At 34.8% G+C, this 27514-nt stretch overlaps 1 protein-coding gene across 14 annotated transcripts in view; it reads right to left on the reverse strand.

The window, feature by feature from the left end:
• Positions 1–27514, reverse strand: part of ADGRF1 (adhesion G protein-coupled receptor F1) — a 344581-nt gene that overhangs the window by 23952 nt on the left and 293115 nt on the right. For 7 of the 14 annotated variants that reach the window (XM_074237130.1, XM_074237129.1, XM_074237132.1 and 4 more), the window contains 6 exons: positions 26968–27145; positions 19495–19587; positions 17771–17828; positions 15560–15709; positions 13485–13658; positions 1048–1148 (listed from right to left, as the gene is read on the reverse strand). In XM_074237130.1, coding sequence (XP_074093231.1) covers positions 1048–1148; positions 13485–13658; positions 15560–15709; positions 17771–17828; positions 19495–19587; positions 26968–26976 — 585 coding nt within the window. In that variant the 5' untranslated portion in view covers positions 26977–27145. Of the gene's footprint in view, positions 1–1047; positions 1149–13484; positions 13659–15559; positions 15710–17770; positions 17829–19494; positions 19588–26967; positions 27146–27514 lie in introns of those variants that run through there. The other 7 variants (XM_074237139.1, XM_074237138.1, XM_074237137.1 and 4 more) reach the window with 3 other exon arrangements.

Genomic DNA, 27514 nt, shown 5'->3' on the forward strand with positions numbered 1-27514 from the left:
TCCCCAATAATTTAAAAATATTATTTTGAGAATGGACCCATAAGTTTCCCCAGACTGCCAAATAAATCCATAATAGTATAATAGGTCCATTTTTTGCGTAAGGATTAGTTTCCCCTAAAAAGCAACAAGGGGCAGATAGGTGATGCAATGGATACAGCACTAGACTAAGAGTCAGAAACACCTGAGTTTAAATTTATACTTTTCTTGCTCTCTACAATTCTGAGCAAAGCAGTTAACCCTATTTGCCTCAATTTCTCATCTGTAAAATAAACTGGAGAAGAAAACAACAAACCACTCAAGTATCTTTGTCAAGAAAACCTCAAACAGATTTCTTTGGACACAAATTGGACACAAATTGTCCAATACTACTGAAACTACTCAACCAAAAAAAAGCCACAAAGCTGTCCACATGATTGGATAGATCCTGGCCTCCTTTGCTTCATCTAAGGGCATACACATTTTCACCCCCATGAAGTCAGGGAACCTCTAACTTAATAGGTTTCTCAGAATCTCACAGATGCCATGCCCAACCTTGCTGAGGAGATCTATTAATGTTTATCTATTAATTCATTAATGTTTGAAGATGAAAGAAACTGTATCCAGACAAGCTACCACTGAAAACATGTTGCAAATATCCTTACTATGGCAGAATTAACCTTCTTTTATTAACTGTTCAATGACTTGTGATTTATTTCCACTCAGCATCAAATCTAAATCCATAGATTGTAGAAGTGTCCCTAACAGATAAAAAAGATGAAGTACACCTGCTGGTCTTATATAGACATATAGATCTAGATCTAGAATTAACCATAGATAGAAAGATAGATTGTAGATAAAAATATAGATACAGATATATAGCAACATGTATAGATATAGTTTTATGTTTTATATATATATGTACATATATCTATTTATCTAGAGTCTCTCCTTTTATAATGAATAGAGAATCACAGAGTCTCAAAATTGGAAGGGAATTTCATCTAGTCCAAACAATATTCAAACAATAATCCCACCAATATCCTTCCTGTAAAATGAGAAAATGCTTACTTGAATTTCAATGCCAGATGTGTAGTTTAAGTATAATGCAGATGATGAATTCAGGAGATCTTTTATAAATTTCTCATGAATTTTAAAAGTGCCAAAAATTTCTGTGAAATTCAAGAGAGAGGGATTTGAATGAAAATTTGCATGCAAATCTCTAACTGGAGTTCGGAATTAAAACAAAATTGAAGCAGTAGGTTTCGTAAATATACCTGTTTCACATCTTTTGAACTTTGTAAACCAAATTTCAGTTTCTTTGGATGATGATCCTAAAATCAAATTGAATCTAACAAAAATAATCTTAATATCCATGATGTTTTATAGCTTTAAAAGTGCTTTCACATCTAACTCAATAGCCTGATTCTGAGAGTAGCTTTTTACTTAGAGTTTTCAATCATAAAGTTAGGGGTTTTACTAAAAAAAAAAGGAAAATGTTATGAAATAATGTTTTTGCCTCAGTTTTGCATTTGTAAAATAAATTGGAGAAGGGCATACCACATGCCCTTTTATCTTCTATTTTCTCCTGAAGTCTCTCCAAACTCATATTCATTACTTCTATAACACTATCAGTGTCCCCTGCTTATTCCTTTTCCTTCTGCTTTCAATCTTTTCAACATTAGGATTTTTTCCAACAAGTTCCTTCTTCTCATTATGTGACCAAAATGTTAAAGCATCAACTTCAGTATAAAACCTTTCTAGGAATAGCCTCAATTAAATTTTTTAAGTATTGACTGATTTATCTCTCTGCTATTCAAGAGACTCTCATAAGTCTTCTCTAGCACCAAAACTTGAAACCATCAATTCTATAGCATGCAGCTTCATTTAAAGTTTGATTATCGGTCACACATTGCCACTGGAAAAACCATAACTGTCCTTTGATTACAAGGTTATGTCTCTACTTTTTAACATGCTGTCAATTTGTCATAGATTTCCTTCCAAAGAACAAATGTTTTTTTGAATTTCATGACTCCAGTTGACATCTGCAGTGATCATTGAGCCCAAGTATATAAAATCTGACACTGCTTCCATTTCCTCTATTTGCTAGGAAGTGATGAGACCAATTGCCATAATCTTCTTGCTTTTTGAATTTTTTTTTGAATGTTATGTTTAGTTTCAGATCAGTTTTTACATGCTCCTCTTTCACCTTCACCAAGAAGCTTCTTAATTCTTCACCTTTTGCCATCAGAGAGGTACAGACCACATATCTGAAACTGTTGCTATTTCTCCTGGAAACCTTAATTTCAGCTTTTGATTCATCCAGTCTGGGATTTTATATGAAGCATACTGCATATAAGTTAAACAAATAAGATAACAATATACAGTCTTTTCATATTCCTTTTCCTATTATACCAATCAGTTGTTACATATTAGTTCTAAGAGTAGCATCTTGACCAACATCCAAGCTCATTAGGAGACAAGAAGAGCTGATCCTCCTTTCTCTTTGAGAACTTGCCACATTTTGCTGTGATCCATAGTGAGAGTTTAGTGAAGTCAATAAGGCAGAAATTAAAAACATATGTGATAACCTATATGGTATAATTTGTGGGTCTTGGGAAGGCACTTCCTGCCTCTAATGTCTCCCACATCAGGATTTCTCTATGCTTTAAATTTCACAATTAAAATCGCATTAATTTGTTTTAATCTATTCTTTCTTATTCAATGTAATCCAGTGACTATTTATTATTTCTACTAAATGAAACAGCATGTTACCATGGTAGATATACCAGAACAGGAAAAACCTCAAATCTTCCCACAAGGCACTTGAAGTCAAATTTGGGGTATGGGGTAGGATAAAGAAAAGAAGGGAACTAGAGAGTAGATCTGTGATTTCATTTTTATAAGGATTTCTAGACAAGAAAGTCCCTCTAATGAGTATGGGCAGCTCCTTTTCTACAATTTGAAAACTTAGAGAGTCATCAGGAGGCACTGAGAAATTGTTAATTTAGAATATAGTGTCATCCAATGAATACATCTAAGAGTCATGAGTTGAACTCAGGTCTTCCTAGATAATCACTGGGGATACAGATAGAAAAGTGAGCCAATCCCTTTCCTCAAGCAGTTTACATTCTTATAATGGGGAACAACATAAAAAAATCCAAAGAAGGATGTTTTGGTCTGAGAAAGCACACAGATGGTGAGTGAAACAACAGGATTTTGTAAATAGAGTGGAGATAGATGAGGAAGGAGAATGTTTCAAGTATGGAGGATGATAAGCTAAGGTTATGATCATAGCAAATGGAATGATAATAGAGAATAAGTAGCAGCCTAGATTGGCTAGAGTCTAAAATGTCTTAAAAGGGTTAATACAAGATTAGGTTGGAAATATAAGACCTAGTAAGGCTTTAACATACCTAGCTGTATTTATATTTAATCTTAGAAATTATTGGATGTCACTGAAGATTTCTATACACAAGGGTGAAATGGTCAGACTCTGGCATTAGGAAGATGTTTTAGAAACTATGTAGAACATGAATTGGAGAGGAAAACAAATGGGGACAGGGGGAAGAAGGGAAAAAATATTCCTATTTGTGCACTTTTTTCAAATATTATTTCATTTGTTCTTCATACCATCCTGAGAGGCAAGTGCTGTTATTATCTCCATTTTAGAGTTGAAGAAATTGAAGTGAAGTGATTTATCCAGAGTCACACAGTTTTTAAATGTATGAGATTTTTGTATTTGAACTCAGGTCTTCCTGAATGTATAGAGGGAAATCTGTGTAAAGAGCCAATTGTCCAGGAAAGAAATGATGAGATACTATATGTAAAGTGCTTTGTAAACCTTAAAGCACAATAAAAATATTAATGGTGGTGATGGTGGTAGTGATGATGAAGAGAACTATGATGAAAGTGATGATGTTTGTAATAATAGTGGTGGCAGTGGTGGTGTTGATGACTAGAACAATGATGATAGTGATAATAATGATGATGATGATGATGATAGTAGTTTTAGTGGTGGTGGTGGTGGGAATGAAAAGAGTGATGATAATAATGAAGATCTGAACCAGGATAGTGACTGCTTGAGTAGCCAGAAGGAAATAGATTTGAAATATATTCTGAAGACAGACTCTATAGAACTTGGCAGATTGGGAAGTGTCCTGGCTTCAAATCTCTCTTCAGGCATTTATGATCTTAGCCATGTTACCTGGCCTTTGAAATCCTCAGGTTCCTCATCTAAGAAAGATGAAAGAGGAAGCTAGGTGATGCAGTGGATAAAGCACTGAAATAAATCTAAAGTCAGGAAGACCTGTGTTCAAATTTGACCTCAGACATTCACAAGTTTGGGGATTTTGGCAAGTCATTTAACTTCTGTCTGCCTCAGTTTCCTAAACTAAAAAATGGGGATAATGATTATAGCACTATCTCTCAGAGTTTTTGCAAGGATCTAATAAGATAATATTTGTAAGGCTCCTGAAAAATAGTCATTTAATAAATGTATCTTCCTTCCTTTTTTCCATTTCCAAAATAGCAACACTATTTGCATAGCCTCCATCATAAGAACATTGTGAGGAAATCACTTTGTACATCTTTGAGTACTATGTTGATAGCTGCTCAGATGTTCTGTATAGGAAACACTTAAAGAGAATTCTAAAGTTTTGAATCAGGGTAATATGGGAAAATTAGAAAATCCATATCTAGAAAGTTAAGGGGAAGCTAGAGAGCTCAAGGATGTGTTACTTGGTTCAAACTTCAACGCCTTAGATTTTAGTCTTCCCTTCTCCTTTATCTCACACACAATCCCCACTCCCAGACAAGATTTGCTATTTCTTGAAGAGAACCATTGACATCATAGACTAAACCTTTGGGTGTGTGTGTGGGGGGGGGGGTTGTAGAATAGGCAAGGACATTACTACTGAATGCCTAAAGGAAACAATTACCTTTCTGCAGAAATTTATGGAGGAGCAACTTTTGAAAGGACACTAGGTTGCACAGTGGTTAAAGTGCTATGCCTGGAATAAGGAAGACTCATCTTCATGCGTTCAAATCTGACCTTGGATACTATTATTTGTGCGACCCTGGGCAAGTCACTTAACCCTGTTTATCTCAGTTTCCTCATCTGTAAAATGAACTGGAAAGGAAATGGCAAACTATTCCAGTATCTTTGTCTAGAAAATCTCAATGGGATCAAAAGAAATGAACATGACTGAAAACAACTGAACAACAACAACAACCTTTGAGAAGTTATAGCAATTTTGTTTCCCTACTTGGAGGGGAGAGGAGACAGTGAGATGAATGAGTAGAATCAAAGCAAGGATCCTAATTAATGCAATGGATAGAATTCTGAACTTAAGATCAAAAGGACGTTGAAAGAAGTTTTAGCTTTGCTACTTCCTACCTTTGGGAAAATAGATAGGTCACATCCTCTTTCAAGGGCAGCCAGGTGGTACAGTGAATAGAACACTCAAGTGCTCTTGGAGTCAGAGGAATGGGAGCTGGAATCCTACCTCAGACACTTGATAATTGTCTGATGCTGGGCAAATCACTTAACCCCTGATAGCCTCTCCTCCAAGGCATCTCTAGTTGTTCTGATTTATATTTGGCCACTGGCTCCAGATGACTCTGGAGGAGAGTGAGGTTGGTGACTCAAATCCAATTCATGTGCTTGTCATGGTATGACTTCTCTGATGTAATGATCTTCAAGAACAAAGGACAAACATCATCATCATCATCATCATAATCATCATCATCAATTCCTTTCTCTAGGCCTCAATTTCCTATCAATAAAATAAGAGATCTGGTCTAGAGAGTCTAAAAATCCTTTCTGATTCCGATAATAAATGAAAAATCAGAAAAATAGGGATTTGTATCTGGAGAGGATCTGTTTGCTGGGGAAGTGGGTATTCATCAAGATTTGACTGTCTCAATAAACATCTTACTGGATCATTATTTCTCTCTTGCTACTTATTGGGGTAGACAGAACTAACTGTCTATAAAGTCAAATGTGCAAGAATCTCACTTGTAAAATGTCACAATTCATAACTTCATAATGAAGGATCACAGTCACATGTCCAGAACACAGTTTCATCATAGTGGAAGAGAAAAATACTGGTGGAGGATTAGCATAGCATACATGGTAAAAATGGGATTTTATAGCTATTAGTGAATATAGAGGTAATCTGGTTCAACTCTCTGAGACAGCCAAATGGTATATGAATACAGTGCCAGGTCTGGAGTTAGGTAGACTCATCTTCATTCCTTAAATGTGGCCTGAGACACTTAGTAGCTGAGTGACCCTGTAAAATTCACTTAATCCTATTTGTCTCAGTTTCCTCATCTGTAAAAATAAACTGGAGAAAAAAATTGTCAAATTACTCCAGTCTTTGCCAAGAAAACCCAAATGGGAATCATGAAGAGGCACAACTGAAAACCGCTCAACAACAACAACAGCATCAATCCAGCTTTGGCATTTTAAATTAAGTCTGATGAAGAATGCTAAGTACAATGGGGAGCGGGGGAAGAAGAATGGTGTTTTGGTTTAGGTTTTTTAATTTTACTGCAAAAAAAAGAGGCATATCAAAGAAATATAGGAACATTGCTTGGGATAACTAGGTTGTTAATAACAAAATCCAAGGTGTTAAACTATGATTTTACTTCTGTTTGCTCTGTAAGGAGGGTCGTAAAGGTACAATGGAAAGAACTGACTATAGAGTAAGGGTTCAAATCTTGTCTTCAATATTTACTATTCTGTTTTCTATTATTTGATATATTTTGTTTGTCCCCAATTACAAGCTTAAACAATTTTTAAACTTTTTTTATAGTATTCAAGTTTTAAATCCTCTTCTGTTCTCCCTCCTGCTCCTAAAATTTACTATTCTTGGGCAGCTTGATGTTGCAGTTGATAACTATCTGGCACCAAAGTGATGAAGACCTGAGTTCAAATTTGGTTTCAGCTACTTCCTAGCTGTGTGGCCCTTGGCAGGTCATTTAATTGCTCTCTACCTCGGTTTCCTCATTTGTAAAATGGGGATAGTAAAAGCACCTACTCATTAGGGTAGTTGTGAGGATACATATTTGTAAAGTGCTTTGCAAGACTTAAAGTTGTATATAAATGTTAATTATTAATATATTAATAACCTTTGAAAGATCATTCAACTTCCCTTGAGCCTCATTTTCCTCAATGCAACTGGGCAGGCATGGATGAGATGGTCTTTGAAGTGCTTCCCAGCTTTAGATCCATGATCCTATGATTATTAGATTGGAAAGCATAGGGCAAAAATAGGGAGTTCTAGGAAGGAAGGTAATTGTTAAACCAGAAAGCATCTGAAGAAAGGAAATCAGGATAGTGAAGAGCTTTGAATCCATTCTTTTTTGGATGTATAGAAGGAAGTAGACATATTTAACTTGGAGGAGACTGAAGGTGAAGGAGGACATGCTAGCTTTCTTTTAGTACCTGAAGGGCAATCCATATGGAAGAAGGTTTGCAATTATTCTGTTGTTAACTAAAGAGTAAAAATGGATGGAATATCCAGGATGTAAATTTAGGATTCATATTAGGAAAAACTTATCAACATTCACAATCTCAAAATGAGATAGGTTGCATTAGAAGTTGTGAGTACTCCCTCTTTAAAAGTGTTTAATGAAAGACTGAGTGACAGCTTGTTAATTAAATTACAGTGGAGTTTCTTTTTAAAATGACTAAATAGTGACTGAATCTGCTTCTAACACTAGAATTCTGTAATTCTGTGAAGATGAATAGGATGGTGGTAACAGGACACCTAGTTGACCTCAGTAAAATATTGTCTGGTACAAAAGAACTACAATTTAATGAAAGAGTTGGTATATTAGATTGCTGAACCACTTTCAAAAATCTTTAAAAGATCCTAAAGAATAGAAGAGGTAGGGGCAGCTAGGTGGCACAATGGATAGAGCACCAGCCCTAGAGTCAGGAGTACCTGAGTTCAAATTTGACCTCAGACGCTTAATAATTACCTAGCTGTGTGGCCTTGGGCAAGCCACTTAACCCCACTGCTTTGCAAAAACCTAAAAAAAAAAAAAAAAGAATAGAAGTTACTGCAGATTGGAGAAAAACTGACAATAGTCTGATAAAAAAAAAAAGTTGGGGGGGAAGAGAATGAAGTCTGTGAAAAATACAAGTCAGAGAAATTGACTTTCATCTTAGAAAGATTCTAAAATGTTATTGAATGGGATCATTAAAAGGAAATAATAATCACAAAAAATCAGAATAGTTTTATTAAAACCAGATCTTGTCATACCTACTTCATTTCCTGCTTTCAGAGAATTGGTTGACTAGCCTGGTAAAAAGGGGAAACTCTGTGGATAAAATTTACCTAAAATTTAGGGATGTATTTGATAAAGTCTTTACAAGCTTTTCTTGAAGACAAAAAAGGAAAGCTATGCTAGATGAGAATAGGTGATTATGGAGAGGGTTCAATGGTAAGATCCAAAGATCAGTCATTAATAGATCAATGTCACCACAGAAAAGAATTTCTAGTGGTGTGTTACTAGGACATGTTTGACCTTAATTGCTTATCATTTCTATTAATCAAGAGGATAAAGATTATCATATTTATAGATAACAAAGATTAACATATTTATAGATATAATTTATAGACAACAGAATCAAAAAAAATTCTAGCAGGCTTGGATGTTGGACTAAATCTAAAAAGATAAAATGTAATAGTGATAAAAATGCAAAGTTTTACTCTTGGGTTCAAAAAATAAACTACCCAAGTACAAGATGGGAAAGGCTTAGCTAGTCCATTTGAAAAAGATCTAGGGGTTTCAGTGGTCTATAAACTCGGTGAGTCAAATGTGATATTACTAAATTACTTAATACTCTCTTAGGTTGCATTAAGAAAAGTAATGGTATAGGATCAAAAAAGTATTCCTTTTGGGCTACCACATTTTAGGAAAAACACCATCAAACTGGAGAATATCCAGAAAATGGCAACCAGGATGGCAAGGGACCTTGAAACAATGCTATATAGGAACTTTTTTGAAAGAAATGGAGATAGAAGGGAGAAAACAAATTCAGGTAAACTCAACACCTGCCTTCAAGTATATTTGAAGGATTATCAGTTCTTAGAGGGAATAGCCACTTCCCTGAGCTATCAAAATTTGGGGCAAGATAGAATTTGCAATTGAAGCAAATCTAAGTTTGGTATAAAGAATGACTTCCTAATAGTTAGACTATCCACAAGTGATTCCAAATCAGTACTATCCAGGAGAGAAGTGGATCCCTCTTAATTTGAGATTTTTGTCCAAAGGCTACATGACTCCTCCTCAGATCTTTTGTAGGGGACATTCATTTTTGTTAAGGTAGGAATTGACTCTGTAGTCTCTAAGGTCTTTTTTTTAACTCAGTCTGTGATTCTGAGCTCTGAAATGACCTTGCCTATGTTGAGATAGGTATTGAGGAAGAGTCAGAATCTTAACCCAGTTCTTTTTACTCCAAAAATAATGTGGATTTTCTTTTTTTATAATAACTCTCTGCCTTGGGCAACTAGGTGGCACAATGGATAAAGTACTGGCCTTGGAGACAGGAGGACTGGAGTTTGAATGTGCCCTCAGATACTTGACACTTACTAGCTTTGTGACCTTGTGCAAGACAATTAACCCTGAACTGCTTTGTATCCAGGGCCATCTCCAGTCATCCTAATTCATATCTGGTCATGGGGCCCAGATAACTCTGGAGGAGAAAGTGAAGCTGGTGACTTAGCATAGCACCCTCTTATTCAAATACAATTCACTTGCTTGATATGGCATGACCTCCTTTGGTGTCATGGCCTTCATCAAAAATGAAAAACAAACTTCATCACCTCTATGCTTCATGGGAGTGCATCAAGCCAGAGAAGTTATCATTCTAGTATAAAAATATTCTTCACTCATGTATTATAACACAGAATATTGTAGGGTCCTCAGAGTTATTTAATTTGTCTGTTACATATATACACACATGTATATACATGAATATATTTGTATATATATGTGTGCATTTGATCTATACATATTATGTATAGTATATATACTAATATATTTATGTATATATAATATATTTCATATATACTCTACACAAATATATATATATATATAAATAAATGAATGATAGGTAAATAATAAATAGATGAATAATAGCTAAATGATAGATGAATGATATATACATACATACATACATATATAGTAGAACCCATGATTTTTTTGGTATAGGAAACTTCTAATTAATTAATCTCTTTCTATCACTGTGGTTTAGCTCTTTCTCTGTAACTCTGTAGTCTTAGAACGATGCCTAAAGAGAAATTAGGCGATTTGATCAAGGTTACATAGCAACTACTTTTCAGAGAGATACTGGAACCCAGGTTTTGTTGGATTTGAGAACAGTGCACTATGCCTCTCATAAAAAATAGATAGATAGATAGATAGATAGATAGATAGATAGATAGATGAAAGACAGATAGATGATAGATAGATAGATGGATAGATGATAGAATGATATGATATGATATGATATGATATGATATGATATGATATGATATGGAATGGTATGGCATGGTATAGTATAAAAATAGCATATTATAGTTGTCATGTCCAAACCTAGGAAATTGGGGCCTGAAGAGGTTAAGATTTTGTCCAAGATCACAGACAAGAAACAGAGAGGAAATTTGAACCTGGTTACAGAATAGAAATGATTTGTTGATTTTTCTTTTAATAAATTATTTCAATACATTAATAATCGTTTATATTATTAAGGGAATTGATAGTAGTCTAAAGGGTTTTTCCTATGATAACTCTCTGCCTTGGGCAACTAGGTGGCACAATGAATAAAGTACTGGCCTTGGAGACAGTTTCTGGTTAATAATTTGAAGCAAGAAAAAAATGTGAAAGTTCCGAGTTTTTTTTGGATTTTCCATGCCATAGGCATCTTAACATGTAGCCTAAATTTGATTCATCATTTTCATGTTCATAAAGAATTGCTCTTAGCTCTAGAGTCAAGAGGACCTGAGTTCAAAATTGGTCTCAGACACTTAATAATTAACTAGCTGTATCATCTTGGACAAGTCTGGATTCAGAGAAGAGGAGAAACATAGAATGGTTTATCAAAATTAGGAGCAACTTTGGGAAATGGGATAGGTTTAAAAAGATCAATTGAAATTCTCATCTTTGCTTTACTTGTACATTGAAATTTAACTAGGGTCAGATAGTAGGGAAGGGCTGAAATATTCTTCTATTATCTCTTTCCCTTGTTAATATAATAGTTATTGCTTGTAATGGAGTCATTAAAGAAACTCCCCACTTATCCAAAAAGAGCACATGAATTACTGAAATAGATCTTTAATTGCTCTTGTCCTACCCTCCCCCACCTCAAATCTTCAGCTTATTCTAATCCAATCTGCATGTATTTAAAGATTAATTTTTCTAAAGCACCACTTTCATAATGACACTCCTTTACTTTAAAAAAAAAGCTAGCTATAATGATTTCCTTCCTATGGTCTCTTGAAATAAGTCCAAATACTTGGCCTTTAAGACTCTCGTTTAACTGGTCTCCATTCTACTTCATCTTTCCCTGTTTTCTATTTCTGTCTGAACAGTCTCCTAACTACCCCCAGGCATAGATCCTAGAGCTTAGAATCTTAAAACTAGGAGGAACATTAGAGATTCGTTATTAAACTTCCTTAGAACTTTTTTTTATTTAGTCAAATGAGGAAATTGGACTAGATGACCTCTCTTCTAGTGCCAAATTTGTAATCCTGATCTAATCCTTTCATTATATGAATGAGAAAACTGAAACCCAGAGAGGCTATGAATTGCCCAAAATTTCAGATCCAGTTAATTGCTTAATAAGTCAATTCCAAGCATATATTAAGCACTTGCTATTTGCCAGGCATAACATTAGTGGTAACAACAAAAGTGAATTGATCACTCTTCTCAAGAATCTTATTTTCTAATAAGGGAGACAATGTGCTCATATATAATTATCTACATAATATTTTCTTTTTTTTTTTTTTTTAGTTTTTGCAAGGCAAATGGGGTTAAGTGGCTTGCCCAAGGCCACACAACTAGGTAATTATTAAGTGTCTGAGACTGGATTTGAACCCAGGTACTCCTGACTACAAGGCCAGGTGCTTTATCCACTACGCCACCTAGCCGCCCCTACATAATATTTTCAAATGAATATAAGGAAGTTTCAGGAAGGATTGTGCTAACAGTTACATATGTATATATATTTACATATATATGTATATTGTGTATGTATGTAACAGACTAATAACAACTTCATGTGGTAAATGGTGCTTTAGCTGAGTCTCCCACTTCCTCTGACCTACACTGGCAAGTAGCAGATAAAACCAACTTGAACTCATTAGATTGGTCATGGAGCAGTTCCATGATGTCACCCAAACCTTAAAGTCCCAAATATTCACCTAATTCACCACCTCTCAAAACCAGATTTGAATTGACAGCAATGCTCTTAGCCAATAATGCCTTCTAGCACCAGAGTTTTAATCTCTGCTTTGCTCTGGACTCCTTAGATTTTCCTTTAACTCACTCATTCTATGCTCCTCTTTTCTCACTCCCATGTTTGGGAGCCTGTAGAGGTAAGAAGGGATGGGAATGAAGGTGCCAGGAGACACAAGAACAAGATTCAAATGTTTTTCTATTATGGCTGTCTTGGGTCTTGAATTTAAAACTGAAAGGCATCTTAGAGAACATGGGTTCCAAATTTCTCATTTTATAAATGAGGAACTTGAGGTCCAGAATGGCAGAGGGACTTGTTCCTCAGGTAGTAAACAGGCAGAATTGAGAAATGAATTCATGTCCTTTGACTTTATATCTAGTGATAGGATCAGAACAGAGGTCTGTATACAACATTTGCAGATCTGACTAAAGTCTTTGATAGTCAATCATGAGGGCTTAGGGAAAATTATCTAAAAATTTGATTGCCCAAAGAAGCTCATCAATATTGTTTTTCAGTGGCATGCATGCCTGGGTTCTGGAGAGTGGATGATGCTCTCGAGATATTCCAGTCACCAATGGAATAAAACAAGGATGTGTCCTTTCTCCCATACTTTGTAGCATGATGTTTTCAGCCAGGTTATCAAACACCTTCACTCAAGATGAGCATGACCTCAAGATCTGCTATTACAATTGTGACAAGTAGAGCATTCCAAGTCCAAATTGGTCTGTAATTTGTCTCAAACATAGTGATGTTGCTTTTGGTCTTCTTGATTAATGAAGGACAAGAACCAGTATACTTTATGGAAACCATGGTGCCCAGCTGTGGTTCTCTCTTGATTCTGGGAGGCTATTGCATTCTTTGACTATGTGCATTGGGGTTCATTGGCAAGATGAAAAAGAAAGCATTGGTATAAAGGGCAACTCAGGAGGAAAGAATGTAGGTATTTTCCCTCCCCTCCCTAGCTCCACCCTAGCTTAGAGGAATGCTTCCTCCCATTCTTCCCTTCAAGTATTCTAGTTTTCTGCAATCTTACTTGTCCTCTCACAGAAGCTGATGCTGTCATGAAGATTGTTGAACTGACAATCACAGTTTTGGCGTACCCCTGTCTTGTAAAGATGACATCTCCTGGGATCCAAGCAAATATGAGAAAACCAATGGTAATCATCTTCACAATTACATCTCAGGGCCCCATTCAGGGCATAGCAATCTACACAAAGAGAGGAAAAGATAAAAGAATAAGGGTTTATTTTTTTAAAAAAATTATGAAGTTAGTTATTTCCCAATTGCATGTAAAAAATCAATATTAATTTTTTAAAAAATTTGAATAGTCAATTCTCTCCCTCCCTCCCACCCCTTAAGAAGGCAAGCAATATATCAATTATTCATGTAAAGTCATGCAAAATATATCCCCAAGTTAGCCCTAGAATAAGTTTATTAAGCTTATTAAGCACCTATTATGCTTGCAAATATTATCTCATTGAAAGAAAAGTTGGATTTTTCATTAGATCTGACATGCAAATTTCCTATCACTGAGAACAGATGTTTTCTATGAAAAAGAATTATTCATTTAAGGGGAAAGACATCTAAATTTGGAGTCAGAGAGCCCAAATTCAAATCTTACCTCTTTAGTATCTACATGAGACCTTGGGCAAGTCCCTTAATTCTTCTGGTTCTCAATTCCTTCATTTGTAAAATGAGGAATTGGAATAGATGGCCCCTAAATTCTATCTTGCTTAAAATTATGATCCTAACTTCTTCTTCATTTAAGGAATGAAAACAGTTATCAAAGTAAGAAAACTTTCAGCAGGTCAAAGCTCAACCTAACAGATTGAGTTATTACACAGAGGAACCACATCCCAAGTCAAGGTTCACTGGACATTGTTTACCAAAAAGGGGTGATGGAAGTCATGAATAATGAATCATGTTATTTATTTGATGGGATCTAGATAATTCCTCTGCAGATAAGGAGATTTTCTTGGGTCATGATTCCACCAGAGGATATTCCCCACATCTAGGACCTGCCTTGATTCTAAGTAGAACAAACAGTTCTTACCCTGTCTTTCCATGATATTATTGACCTTTGCTTCTCCTCTACTTAGAATTCCCACAATTAGAATTATTCTCTTAGGTCAGATCATAAAAGTTAGGCCCCATAAGACAAACTTGAAAATATACTCTATTGCCTGGTATAATGGAAGGCCCTGGGGCATTTCTTCATACCTGTTGTCATTAGCAATATATTAATGGTGAAATAGTTTGTTTATTTTGGCACAGAACACTAGTTTTGCCATTAAGGTATTAGACAGGTGGCATGGGATAATGAAAAGAGTGTTTTCTTTGGAATCAGGAAGACCTGGGTTCAGATTTTGCAATCTATGTGACTGAGACAAATCTTTCACTTCCACAAGTCTCAGATTCCTTACCTATAAAATAGAAAGTGAAGGACTCAGCTTTTGGAGTTGTTGTGGGGCTCAGATGAAATTATATATATATATATATATATATATGTATATATATATGAAATGCTTGACACTTAATAAATGTTTATTGACTGACAGTCACTAATAACATAAGGTAAGGAAGTTTCAGTGGGGAAGAGTATGAAAGGAGAAGCAAAGTCTGGCAGTCAGGAGCCCTAGGTGACCAGAAAATAACAAAGGTCACAAACTAGGAAAGTTAAGGTTTTTTAGGATTTAGGAACCTAGGGATTTGGGTAATTACTGGGGAGGGTGAAATAAAATATGAAGGTCCTAGATCAGGCAGGTCATTCCCTATGGGATAGGTTTCTGAAAGAAAAGAAGTAAATCTTAAAATGTGAGAAGGATACAATATGATAATAAATTTAAAGCTGATAGGGATATTAGAAGACATTGAGGCCAATCCCCCTCATTCGCAAATGAGAAAACTGAGTTGAGAGATTAAATAACTTGTCTAGTGTTACACATTTCTAGGTGAGGATTTGAACTCAAGTCTTCATAGATCCAACCTCAGTGATTTAACCACTGTGCCACATAATAACAGGTAAATTTAATCCCCTTCTAAATATTTAGGATTCACTACACTGATCCATTCCCCAGAACAAGCTTGAACAAAAGAGTATTTTCTCACATGTAGTAGCTTTCTTTCTGATAATTTCCAATGTCCCATTTGGCCAGTAGTATTGAGGTTTCAAGGCATTCAGAAAATTCTGAAATTTCCTTTTTTCATCTGAATGTTGATAGGTGACCCGAAACAACAGTTCATATTTCTGTACTATGCCTAAAGAAAGGAAGGAGCAGGAAAGATCAGAAATTACTTTTATTTCAGTCAAGATTGGGGGGGAGGGATGCTGATGAACAGACTGTGAGGCATTTCATAAATACAAAGGGATGTTAAAATCTGATACAATGCTCTCAGAGCCACAGAAGTGCAGAACCTAAGAGTTGGAAGGGCCTTCATGCCCATCCCATTGAATCCCCACCTTTCACCATTGAAGGGCCAGAAATCATAAGAAGGGCTCCATAGAGTTAGAAGTTTTCCAAATTTAAATAATCCTATTCATTAATTAATGAATTTAACAGATGGCCTTCTTTTTCTAGGAAGGTCCAGACTTTAGCATCTTGCCATCCCAGGACCTCAAAGTCCTCCACTAGCCTCAGGCTGCCACTCCTACAAGCCCTAAGGCATTACACCTGCCATCCACAGGGCACCATCATCAGGAACTCATTTCTGGAGTTTGTATTCTCCCACTAGAATTCCTTCATTCTTGAATCTGAATAAAAATTATTTAAAGGGGTAAAAAGGAAGTATAGATTACAGTAATTCTGATAAATTGCTTGATATTTTATCTGTTTGAGCGGATGATCATTAATACTCTACTACCTAGAGATTGTGTATTAAAAGTACAAACAATCCTTTCTTCCACTGGTCCAGAAGCTCCTATAGAACATATTACTTGAGACAGAAGCTATGGCATTTTATCTTCAGTTCCTTAGTATCAAGTAGAGTGCCTTGCACATGTTCTTATATTGTTTTTCAGCTGTGTCTGACTCTTCACGATCCTATTTGGGTTTTTCTTTGCAGAGATACTGGAGTGATTTGTCATTTTCTTTTCCAGTTCAATTTACAGATGAGAAAACCAAGGCATAGTTAAGTGATTTACCCAGGGTCACACAGCTAGGAAGTGTCTGAGGTCACATTTGAACTCAGAGGAGTCTTACTGATTTCAGACCAAGTACTTTATCCACTGTCTGCCTAACTGGTTTACACATAGTGGTTATTTAATAATGTTCATTTATTGGTTAAGTGTATGCTGCTTGGGGCTGCTAGGTGGTGTAGTGGATAAAACACCAGCCCTGGAGTCAGGAGTACCTGGGTTCAAATCCGGCCTCAGACACTTTATAATTACCTAGCTGTGTGGCATTGGGCAAGCCACTTAATCCCATTGCCTTGCAAAAACTATTTTAAAAAAAGAGTATGCTGCTTGGAGTCATATTATAACTGCTTCTCAAATGAGAGTGAGCCTAACTGGTGATGAATTTGTAAATTCTCATCCAACTGATTTTACCCTGGGTAAAAGAATTCCTGATGCAGTAAGATGTTGTGCATAGGATAAGTATCAGAGTTGGAAAGTCCTAAGTTCAGGTCTGGCCTCTAACAGCAAAGTGATGGTGGGCAAGTCACTTGAATACTCTAGTCAACCCTAAACTGTAAATCACAGAAAAGATGAGTATCTGCATTAATAGAAAAATATCTTCACATGGAAGTTCCCTGCTACTCGGGATATTTTTACAATTATTTATGTCACTCCTTCTCAAAATGTTTTAAAATGCATAAAATATAATATATAGTTACAAAAATATTTCCTAAATACTAGTTCAGAGACATATGTTAAGACACCTATCTTTATACCAATGGCATCACAGGTCTAGTTCATAGTCCAATACTATCCCATAAGAATTTCTCTATGTATCTCTGAATATCCAAAGCCTCTTTTCCTCCTCTCCAACTTGGCAGAGAAGAAATACAGTCAATTTAATCATATAAAGACAATTGGCTTCCAAAGTTAGGAGTTTTTTAAAACTAAAAAAGATCTACTAGGTAACCAAATGTCCTAAGGAATATTTTAAATATATTAATATATTAAATTCTATTTTCCTGAAATATAATATAATTCATCTTCTATTCCATTGCATTCTCAGCTGTGTGCGTGCTCTCTCTCTCTCCTCTCTCTCTCTCTCTCACACACACACACACACACACACACACACACACACACACACACACATTTTTGTCCTGAATGAGAATATGATTCTGCCTGTTGGACCTGAAAACTCTTACCTGGATGTGTTTTCTTGCTCTCACCAAGGTCCTTTTTTGTTTTGAGACCCTTGTTTCTCTGAAAGGGAAGCATGATAAGGTTTTTACAAGGTAGGCTAGAGCTCAACTGAAATTTTGATTCAAACTCTTAACAAAAACAACATCAATAGAGATGTCGAAGTGCCTTTGTTTACTTGCTAACATCATCCTGCCCAGTTTCTTCCCACACACCTTTGCCTCAGATCTCACCAAAGATGCCTTAGTTGTTAGAATTTTAGAACGAATAGGAGTAAGACTCCTGTCTCTATCCCAGTTGCTCCCTCTGCTGTTAATCATGGGTAGTGCCTCAAAAACATTTTCTCAAGACACTAGTCTATGAATTAAGTTGAGGTCAAATCAGGTATACCTATTGACATCTTTCCCTTGGTCAACCAACTCAGTACTTACCTCTGAATCTCTCCACAAAAACAGAGACCTGCAAAGGAACTCTACTCTTTTGGAAATAAAATAATATATCTTTCCTGACTTCAAAGTCCAAGATTATAGGTTTGTAGGAATATTGACTTTAATACTGTGAAGAAGCTCAGATACTGACTCCAAATAAATTATTTTGACTGACAGAGCTGGAGAAAGGGCCTCCAGACACTGAACAATGGAGGAAAGAAATTATGGAGGAAAAAATATCTAAATACAGGCTTTCATATGTTTATCTCATTGTGCCTCAGAGACATATCTCTACAGCAACTTCTCAAAACAATGAAGAATAGATTTGTTCTCTTTAAATGGCATAATGAGGGTCCTGAGTTGGGTCATATGGAGAGGTATACTATGTCATGTGAAAAATGTTAGTATTTATATAATACTTTAATATTTGTACTCCACTTTATCTTCATAAAAACTGAGAAACATGCAATATTATTCATCAATTGTCAATCAAGTAATATTAACAATAAATATCATTAATTATTAATGATAATATGATCATTAATATTATCATTTTACAGATGAGGCCCATCAAAAAGCCAATCAGGGTCAGAGAACTTTCCCAGGGTAACACAGTTAGAAGATATCTGAGACAGAATTTGAACTCAGATCTGTCTCCAAGTTCAATGCACCACTCAGTTACCTCTAAAAACATGAGATTTGGTTTAAATGCTAGCTCTATTGCTTACTCCCTATGAGGTCTTGAAGAAGTTACTTTATCTTCAAACACCACATTTTTCTCAATTGTAAAATGAGGATATGTTCCAAGATCCTTTCCACTTCTAAAAAATTACTCCAATTCCAGATGAGAATGGTGGTTCCCTTTCAATACAATTGTTCTCAAGGAGAATGTGAGCTCTCTTCCAGGATCTGAGGATGATCCTGGACTCAATATTAACAGAGTTCCAACCACAAAAAATTGAATTCTAAGAAATTCAGTTAGTTGTTCAAGGTCACATTGCTAATTGGTGTCAGAGTCAGGACTAGTAGTCTTGACTTCCAGTCCAATGTTCTTTGCTCTAAACTCAAATTTTGCTTTTAAAGAATTCCAGGGGCAACTAGGTGGTACAATGGATAGAGCACTGGCCCTGGAGTCAGAAGGACCTGAGTTCAAATCTGACCTCAGACACTTAATAATTATATAGCTGTGTGACCTTGGGCAAGTCACTTAACCCCATTCCCTTGCAAACCAAATTCCAGAACAGTCAAGGTAAGAGATGTTGAAAGTGATGAAGAAGAGTGGATGGGGTAAACAGACTCACCCATGGCAGTCCCTCTGATCCCATAACTGAAGTCAGGAGGGAAATCAGACAGAACTCCCAAAATTTCATCTTCACCATTTCTTCTTTTGTATCCTAGCAGGGCATGCAAATTGAAGTTAGATTATAGAGATAAGGCAGCTCTCTAAGTAATTCAGGACCAAAAGATCAATTCTTCTGCTGGACTATTTAAAGAACTTGAATAAAGCTCTAATGAGACTAATATAAGAGTTTTACATTGATCAAATTCCCTATAAAACTTGATAAAACTTCTACTACTGCTCTATACTAGGCAGAGACCATTACTTAGGGCCTTCTTTTCACAAAGAAATGGATTTTTGGTGGCTTTGTGCTCTTAATAAAAGATAACTCTGGTCTTTTTGGAGCTGTACAAGAGTGCCTACTACTGGCTCTCAGGTTTTTCAAAAAAATGATGTTTCCCTTCTAATTAGAAACATCTATCAACTTGCCCTCTTTATTACACTGGAGGGTTGTGTTTTTTTAATCATCCCAGGGAAGATAAAATTAAAATTTCAAGGTATTGCATCATTTAGCATCATGAATTGCATTATATAAATAAGACAGAATTTCATTATATAGAGAGATAAGAGTCAACCAACCTTGGAAACCTGCCTCTTTGAGGCTTTGCTAACTGGAGACAAATTAACCACAATTCATAAGATTCACAGCAAAATTTCATTTCTAGCCTCCCCAAATCCCTCAAAAAAAAAAAAGTCTGACATGGTGCAAGTATCATTGGCTTTATAACCAAATAACCTGAGTTCAAATCTTGATCCTGATATTAACTTGATAATTCTGTAACTTGGAATAGTCTCTGGATATCAATTTCTTCATTGTTAAATGAAAGGAGTGACTACTATCTAAAAGATCCACTGTATTTCTGAATTCCATGATCTTATATCAGGGACAATGGATTTGTTTGGAATAAATTTTTTAGCAGGAAATAAAATTTTATTTATTTATTTTTCCATGCAGTGGTATCTTTCAACTATCATTTTTTTCCCTAGTTTTGAGCTTTACATTTTTCTCCCTCCCTCCCTTCCCTACTTTCTTCCCCTAACAGAAAGTCATCTAATATAAGTTATACATGTATAACAATGCTAAACAAAGATTTATATAAATCATTTTCTGAAAGAAGAATGAAATTGAAATGGAATAAAAGATATTAGAGGAAAATGATATCTAAGACACCTTTTAAAAATTGAATATAGTAAGCTTTAGTTTGGAATTAAACTCCACAATTCCTTCTCTGGATATGGAAAGTATTTTTCATCACAATTCCTTTAGAATTGTTTTTCATTATTGTGCTGTTGAAATAAATAAGTCCTAGAAAGCAAAACTATAATAGTGGGGAACCTAAACTTCCCTTTCTCAAAACCAGATAAATCTAACCACAAAGTAATCAAGAAGGAAGTTAAGATGGTGAACAAAATTTTAGCACATTTTGATATGATAGACTTCTGTAGAAAACTACATGGGAATAGAAAAGAATATAACTTTTCCTCTGCAATACATAGCACTATACGAAAACTGATCATATACTAAGGAATAAAAACTTTACCATCAAATGCAGAAAGGCAGAAATGATAAATGTGTGCTTTTCAGATCATGACACAATAAAAATTACATGTAGTAATGGACCATGGAAAGATAAACCAAAAATTAATTGGAAACTAAATAACTTAATTTTAAAGAAAAAGTGGATCAAACAACAAATCATTGAAATAACCAATCATTTCATTCAGGAAAATGATAATGATTAGATATTATGCCAAAATTTATGGGATTCAGTCAAATCAGGTTTTAGGCATATTTTATATTTCTAAATGCTTATATCAATAAAATAGAGAAAGCACAGATCACTGAATTAAGTATGCAACTGAAAAAGCTAGGAAAAAATTAATTAAAGATTCCAATTAAATACCAAATTAGAAATTTGGAAAATCAAAGGAGAGATTGATAAAATTGAAAACAAGAAAACCATTGATCTAATAAATAAAAACTATGAAAAAACCAATAAAATAGATAAACCTTTGATTAATCTAAATTTTTTTAAAAAAAGAAAAATATATCAAATTACCAGTATCAAAAATGAAAAGGGTGATCTCACCTCCAATGTGGAGGAAATTAACTAGATAATTGGGAGCTATTTTGCCCAACTGTATGCCAATAAATTTGATAATCTGAGTGAAATGGATGAATATTTACAAAAATTCAAATGACCCAGATTAACAGAAGAAGAAATAAAATACTTAAATAACCACATTTCAGAAAAAAGAATTTGAAGAAAGCAACCATAAACTCCCTAAGGAAAAAAGTCTCAGGGCAGTTAGGTCTTGCAATGGAAAGAGTATTTATTGGCCCTGGAGTCAGAAGGAGCTGAATTCAAATTTGACCTCAGACAGTTAAAACTTACTTGGCTTAGTTAATACTTACTATGACCTTGAGCAAGTCACTTAACCTCATTGCCTTGCAAAAAAACAAAAAAAAAGAAAAAAAGAAAAAGTTTCCAAGTCCAGATGGATTTATAAGTAAATTCTACCAAACATTTAAATAACAATTAGTTCCAATTTTACATAAACTATTTTTCAAAAAATAGGAGAAGGCATTCTGCCACATTACTTTTATGACAACAATATGGTGCTGATACCTAAACTAGGAAGTGCCGAGACAGGCAAAGAAAATTATAGAGCAATATCCCTAATGAATATTGATGCCAAAAATCTTAAATAAAATTTTAGCAAAGAGATTATTACAAGATGATACATCATGATCAGGTAAGATTTATACAAGGCAGGAAGAGATAATTCAATTTTAGGAAAACACTCAATATTGATATTGAACATATCATTAACAAAACCAATGGAAATCATGGTTATCTCAATAGGTTCCGAAAAAGCCTTTGACAAAAATACAAAAACTATACCCATTAAAAACATTAGAGAGTATAGAGATAAATGACATTTTCCTTAAAATAACAAGCAGTATCTATCTAAAACCATCAACAAATATTATATATAATGAGGATAAAGTAGGAGCAGTTCCAAGAATGTCAGGGGTGAAACAAGAATGCCTATTATCATCATTATTATTCAATATGATATTAGAAATGTTAGCTTTAGCAATAAAGAGAAGCTAAAGAAATTGAAGGAATTAGAATTGTCAATGAGGAAGCAAAACTTTCACTCTTGACAGATGACATCATAATATACATAGAGAACCTTAGAAAATCATCTAAAAGACTACGTGAAGCAATTAAGAAATTCAACAAAGTAATAGCATATAAAATAAACCCACATATATTATCAGCATTTGTATTTATGAACAACAAAACTCAAGGGCAAGAGATAGAAAGAGAAATTCCATTTAAAGTATATGCAGACAACATTAAATATTTGAGAATCTACCTCCCAAGACAAACCCAGAAACTATATGAACACAATTACTAAGTATTATACAAATAAAGTCAGATCTAAATAACTGGGAAAATATCAATTGCTAATGGTTAGGTTGAGATAATATAATAAAAATGACAATTCTACCCAAATTAAATTACTTAATCAGGCCATACCAATCAAACTACCAAATCACTATTTTACTGAGCTAGAAAAAATAGTAACAAAATTCATCTGGAGCAATAAAAGGTCAAGAATATCAAGGGAGCTGATGAAAAAAATGTAAAGGAAGGTGACTTAGCTCTATTAGATCTAAAACTATACATCAAAACTGCCAGGTACTGGTTAAGGAATAAAATAATGGACTAGTGGATTAGGAAAGTTACAAAAGAGATAGTAGTAAATGACTATAGTAATCTATTGTTTGACAAACCCAAAGACATTAGTTTCTGGGATTGGAGCTCACTGTTCAACAGAAATTGTTGAGAAAACTGGAAAATAGAATGACAATAACTAGGCATAAACTCACATCTCACATTCTGTACCAAAATAAGGTCAAAATAGGTGCAGGATATAGACACAAAGGGAAATACCAAAGACCAATAAACAGATCAAGAAATGCGCTCTCTGTCAGATCTATTGAAAGGGAAGAAATATTTGACCAAACAAGAAATAGAGTGCATTATAAATTGCAAAATGGATAATTTTGTCAATAATAAATTAGAAAGTTTTTGCACTAATAAACCTAATACTACCAAGATTAAAAGGAAAACAGAAAGCTAGGAAACAATTTTCACAGCTAGGGGTTCTGATAAAGTTCTCATTTCTAAATTTAAAGAGAATTGATTCAAATTTATTTCCTAACTAATAAATCAAGTCACTCCCTAATTGATAAATGGTCAAAGGATATGAACAGGCAGTTTTCAAGTGAAGAAATCAAAGCTATATATAACTCATATGGAAAAATGTTCCAAATCCTTACTGATTACAGAAATGCAAATTAAAACAATTGAGACTAAGATAACAAAAAGGGAAAACAATCAATATTAGAGAGGTTGTGGGAAGATTGGGACCTTAATTCATTGTCAGTGGAGTTGTGACTAATCCAGCCATTCTGGAGAGCAATATGGAACTATGTCCAAGAGCAATAAAATTGATCATACTCTTTGACCCAGCAATATCAATACCAGACCTATATCCAGAAGATATCATAAAAAATGGGGAAAGTCCCACATATTCCAAAATATTCATAGCAGCTCTTTTTATAGTGACAAAGAATTAGAAATTGAGGGAATACCCATTAATTGGGGAATGGCTGAACAAGTTATGGTATATTTATGTTATAGAATACTATTGCTCTAAAAGAAAACATCAATAGTTGGACCCTACAGAGGCATGGAAAGAATTACAGGCACTGCTAAACAAAGGGAGCAGGACCAAGAGAATATTGTACACATTAACAGCAACATCATGAATTGATCAACTTTGATGAATGCAGCTCCTCTCAGCAATTCAGCTAGGACAACCCTGGGATACCTGTTTTGGACAAGGCTATCCAATCTAGATGAAAAATAAAACAAAAAAATACTTGACTAAACTAAAAAACCCTACAGAATCTGAATCTAAATGAACATTTTGTTCACTTTTTTTAAATTTCTCATGTTTTTTTCTTTCTATCCCATAATTTTCTTTCTTTCTATCTAATTACTTAGATAGAAAATGCCTAATCTATAAACATGTTAAACATAAAATGTATATGTACACAAATGTAAATTCTTTGCCTCTGAGAGGAGGGGGATGGGAAGTAATGGTAGAAGGAAATTATGTAACATAAATATGCATGTGGATGAATGTTGAAAAACTTTCATAAAATGTAATTAAAATAAAGTATTATTTGTAAATAATGAAGTGAATAAGTCCACCATAGTTAATCATCACCTATTGCTATTGTTGTGTATATAATGTTCTTCTGGTTCTGCTCACTTCACTAAGCATCAGTTCATGGAAGTCTTTCCATGCTATACTGAAATCCCATCTCTCATGATTTATTATAGAACAATTGCATTCCATCAATTCACATACCCCAGTTTGTTCATCTATTCCCTAGTCAATGGATATTTCCTCAGTTTCCAATTCTTTGACACTACAAAAAGAACTCCTTTAAATATTTTTGCACATGTGGGATTTTTACCCTTTTTCATGATGTTTTTGGTATACAGATCAGGTAATGTTATTTTTGGATAAAAGAGTATGCAGTTTTATTGCCTTGAGAGCATAACTCTAAATTCTTCTCCAGAAAGGATGAGTCAGTTCACAACTCCACCAGCAACGTATTAGTGTCCCAGTTTTTCTACATCTCCTTCAACATTAATTATTCCCTTTTTTAGTCATATTGGTTGGTCTGATAGGTGTGAGGTGGTACCTCAGAGTTGTTTTAATTTGCATTTCTCTAATCAGTAATGATTTAGAGCATTTTTATATGATAATAGATAGCTTTAATTTGTTCATCTGAGAATTTCCTGTTCATATCCTTTGACTTAGAGCAAAGTCAACTGTAGTATTTTTTTTCAAATAAGAGTAAAATCAAGTGTAAAAGAATATCTCCTCTCATCCTTATCTGGTTGGGGGTAATGATGGAAGATTAAATGAATTAGATGAACTTTTATGGCTTTTAGATCCTCCAAATTAATGACTACTAACAGTTTCCTCATTGATTCAGGACTGACTATGCATAAAATTAATTAGTTCAAGACAAATGGTGCTCTTATCAGGATACAGTTATCCATAGAGTTAGGAGGAAGAAGTTCCTGTATCCCACAGTGACTTCTTGTCTTGTTCTGTGGACCTCTGCTAGCCAATGCCATATGTGACATGACTAGCTTCAGGAGATAATAATAATAATAATAATAGTAGTAGTAGTAGTAGTAGTAGTAGTAGTAGTAGTAGTAGTAGTAGTTGACATTTATGTTTCCTATTTAATATTTTATTTTTCCCAATTACATGTCAAAACAAGTTAATTTTTTTTCAAATTTTGAGCTCCACATTCTCTCTGTCCCCTCTCCCTTCATTGAGAAGGCAAGCAATTTGGCAAAGATCATACATGTGTAATTGTGCAAAATACATTTCCACACAAGTCATTCTGTAAAAGAAAACAGACCAAAAAACTCCAATAAAAATGATGAAAGTAAAGAAAAAGTGTCTTCAGTCTGCATTCAGGATCCACTAATTATTTCTCTGAAGATGAATAGAACTTTTCATCACAAGTTCTATAGAATTGTCTTCCATCATTACATTGCTGAGAATAGCAAAGCTATCCATAGCAGATTACCTTATAATATTGCTATTATTATTATGTACAATTTTCACCTAGTTCTATTTCACTTTACATTAGTTCCTGTAAGCCTATCTAGGTTTTTCTGAAAGGACCCTGATCATCATTTCTTAATGCACAATAGTATTCCATTACAATCAGTACATGTTTTGCCATTTCCCAATTGATGGACATTCTCTTAATTTCCAGTTCTTTGCCACCACTAAAAGAGCTGCTACAAATATTTTTGTTCATTTAGGTCCTTTCCTTTTTTTGCATCTCTTTGGGACACAGACCTAGTAGTGGTATTATTTGATCAAAGGGTATGAATGGTATTAAAGCCCTTTGGATATTGTTCTAAATTGTACTCCAGAATGGTTGAATATTCACCAACAGCATATTAGTGTTCTAATTTTAATACATTCCCTCCAAAATTTGTTATTTTGATTTTCTGTAATATTACCCAAAATTAAAGAGGCCGCAGCTCAGATTTATTTTAATTTGCATTTCAGGATGTAGGTTGTATTCAAGGAAGACTAGTATCTTGGTATGAGGGCTGCTGAGCCCTCTTCAGGGTTGCTTTCCACCTTATTGTACACCTGAGCCACCTAATTCTCACTAGTGGCTCCAGAAAGCTGTAGCATGCACAATGGCCACACTCTGGTAAACCATTTTGTCAGATGGACTAAACCAGGATCCGGGTAACCAAGGGAGTCTCAAACTCGTTGGTGAGCAGTGGAAGGTGCCTACCTCAAGCATGTGAAGTCTTCCACTGGTGAAATTTATTTAACTGCCATGAAGCCAGCTGAAGCAAGTGCTGTGGAGTGCTTAGAACTTGGCTAGACTTCGAATATTCCAAGGTCATCCACTGCATCTAGAGCCATCACCAATTGTCTTGACTGTGTCTTGCTATGCTGGATTATGATGACTTTGAAAAAGAGAGTGAGGCGGTTGGTTTTGTGTAGCTCTACTTCACTTAGATCAAATTTATGCATGCAACAAAATACATAACTCATAATCATTCCTCAAAGTCCTGTGGTGACAGGCAAGTGATGAAGCAGCAGGTATGGATATTCTGGGAGCTGTAATCACAACCCTGCATAGAGGCAGCCCAGGTCATAGAGTCATTTCTCCACTGAAAACAGCAATGGGATTTAATAAACCCCTGGATGACTAAGAAGCCATTTTAAATATTTCACTGACCCTGATATGATGAAAGGGCTAGAAAAGGTGCCCTAATTTCTTATGCAACCCTGGCCTGACTACTGTGGCAGGCAGTCAAGACAAAAAAAAATCT

The sequence above is a fragment of the Macrotis lagotis genome, chromosome 5, assembly GCF_037893015.1.
Source record: "Macrotis lagotis isolate mMagLag1 chromosome 5, bilby.v1.9.chrom.fasta, whole genome shotgun sequence".
Taxonomy (NCBI): Eukaryota; Metazoa; Chordata; class Mammalia; order Peramelemorphia; family Peramelidae; genus Macrotis; species Macrotis lagotis.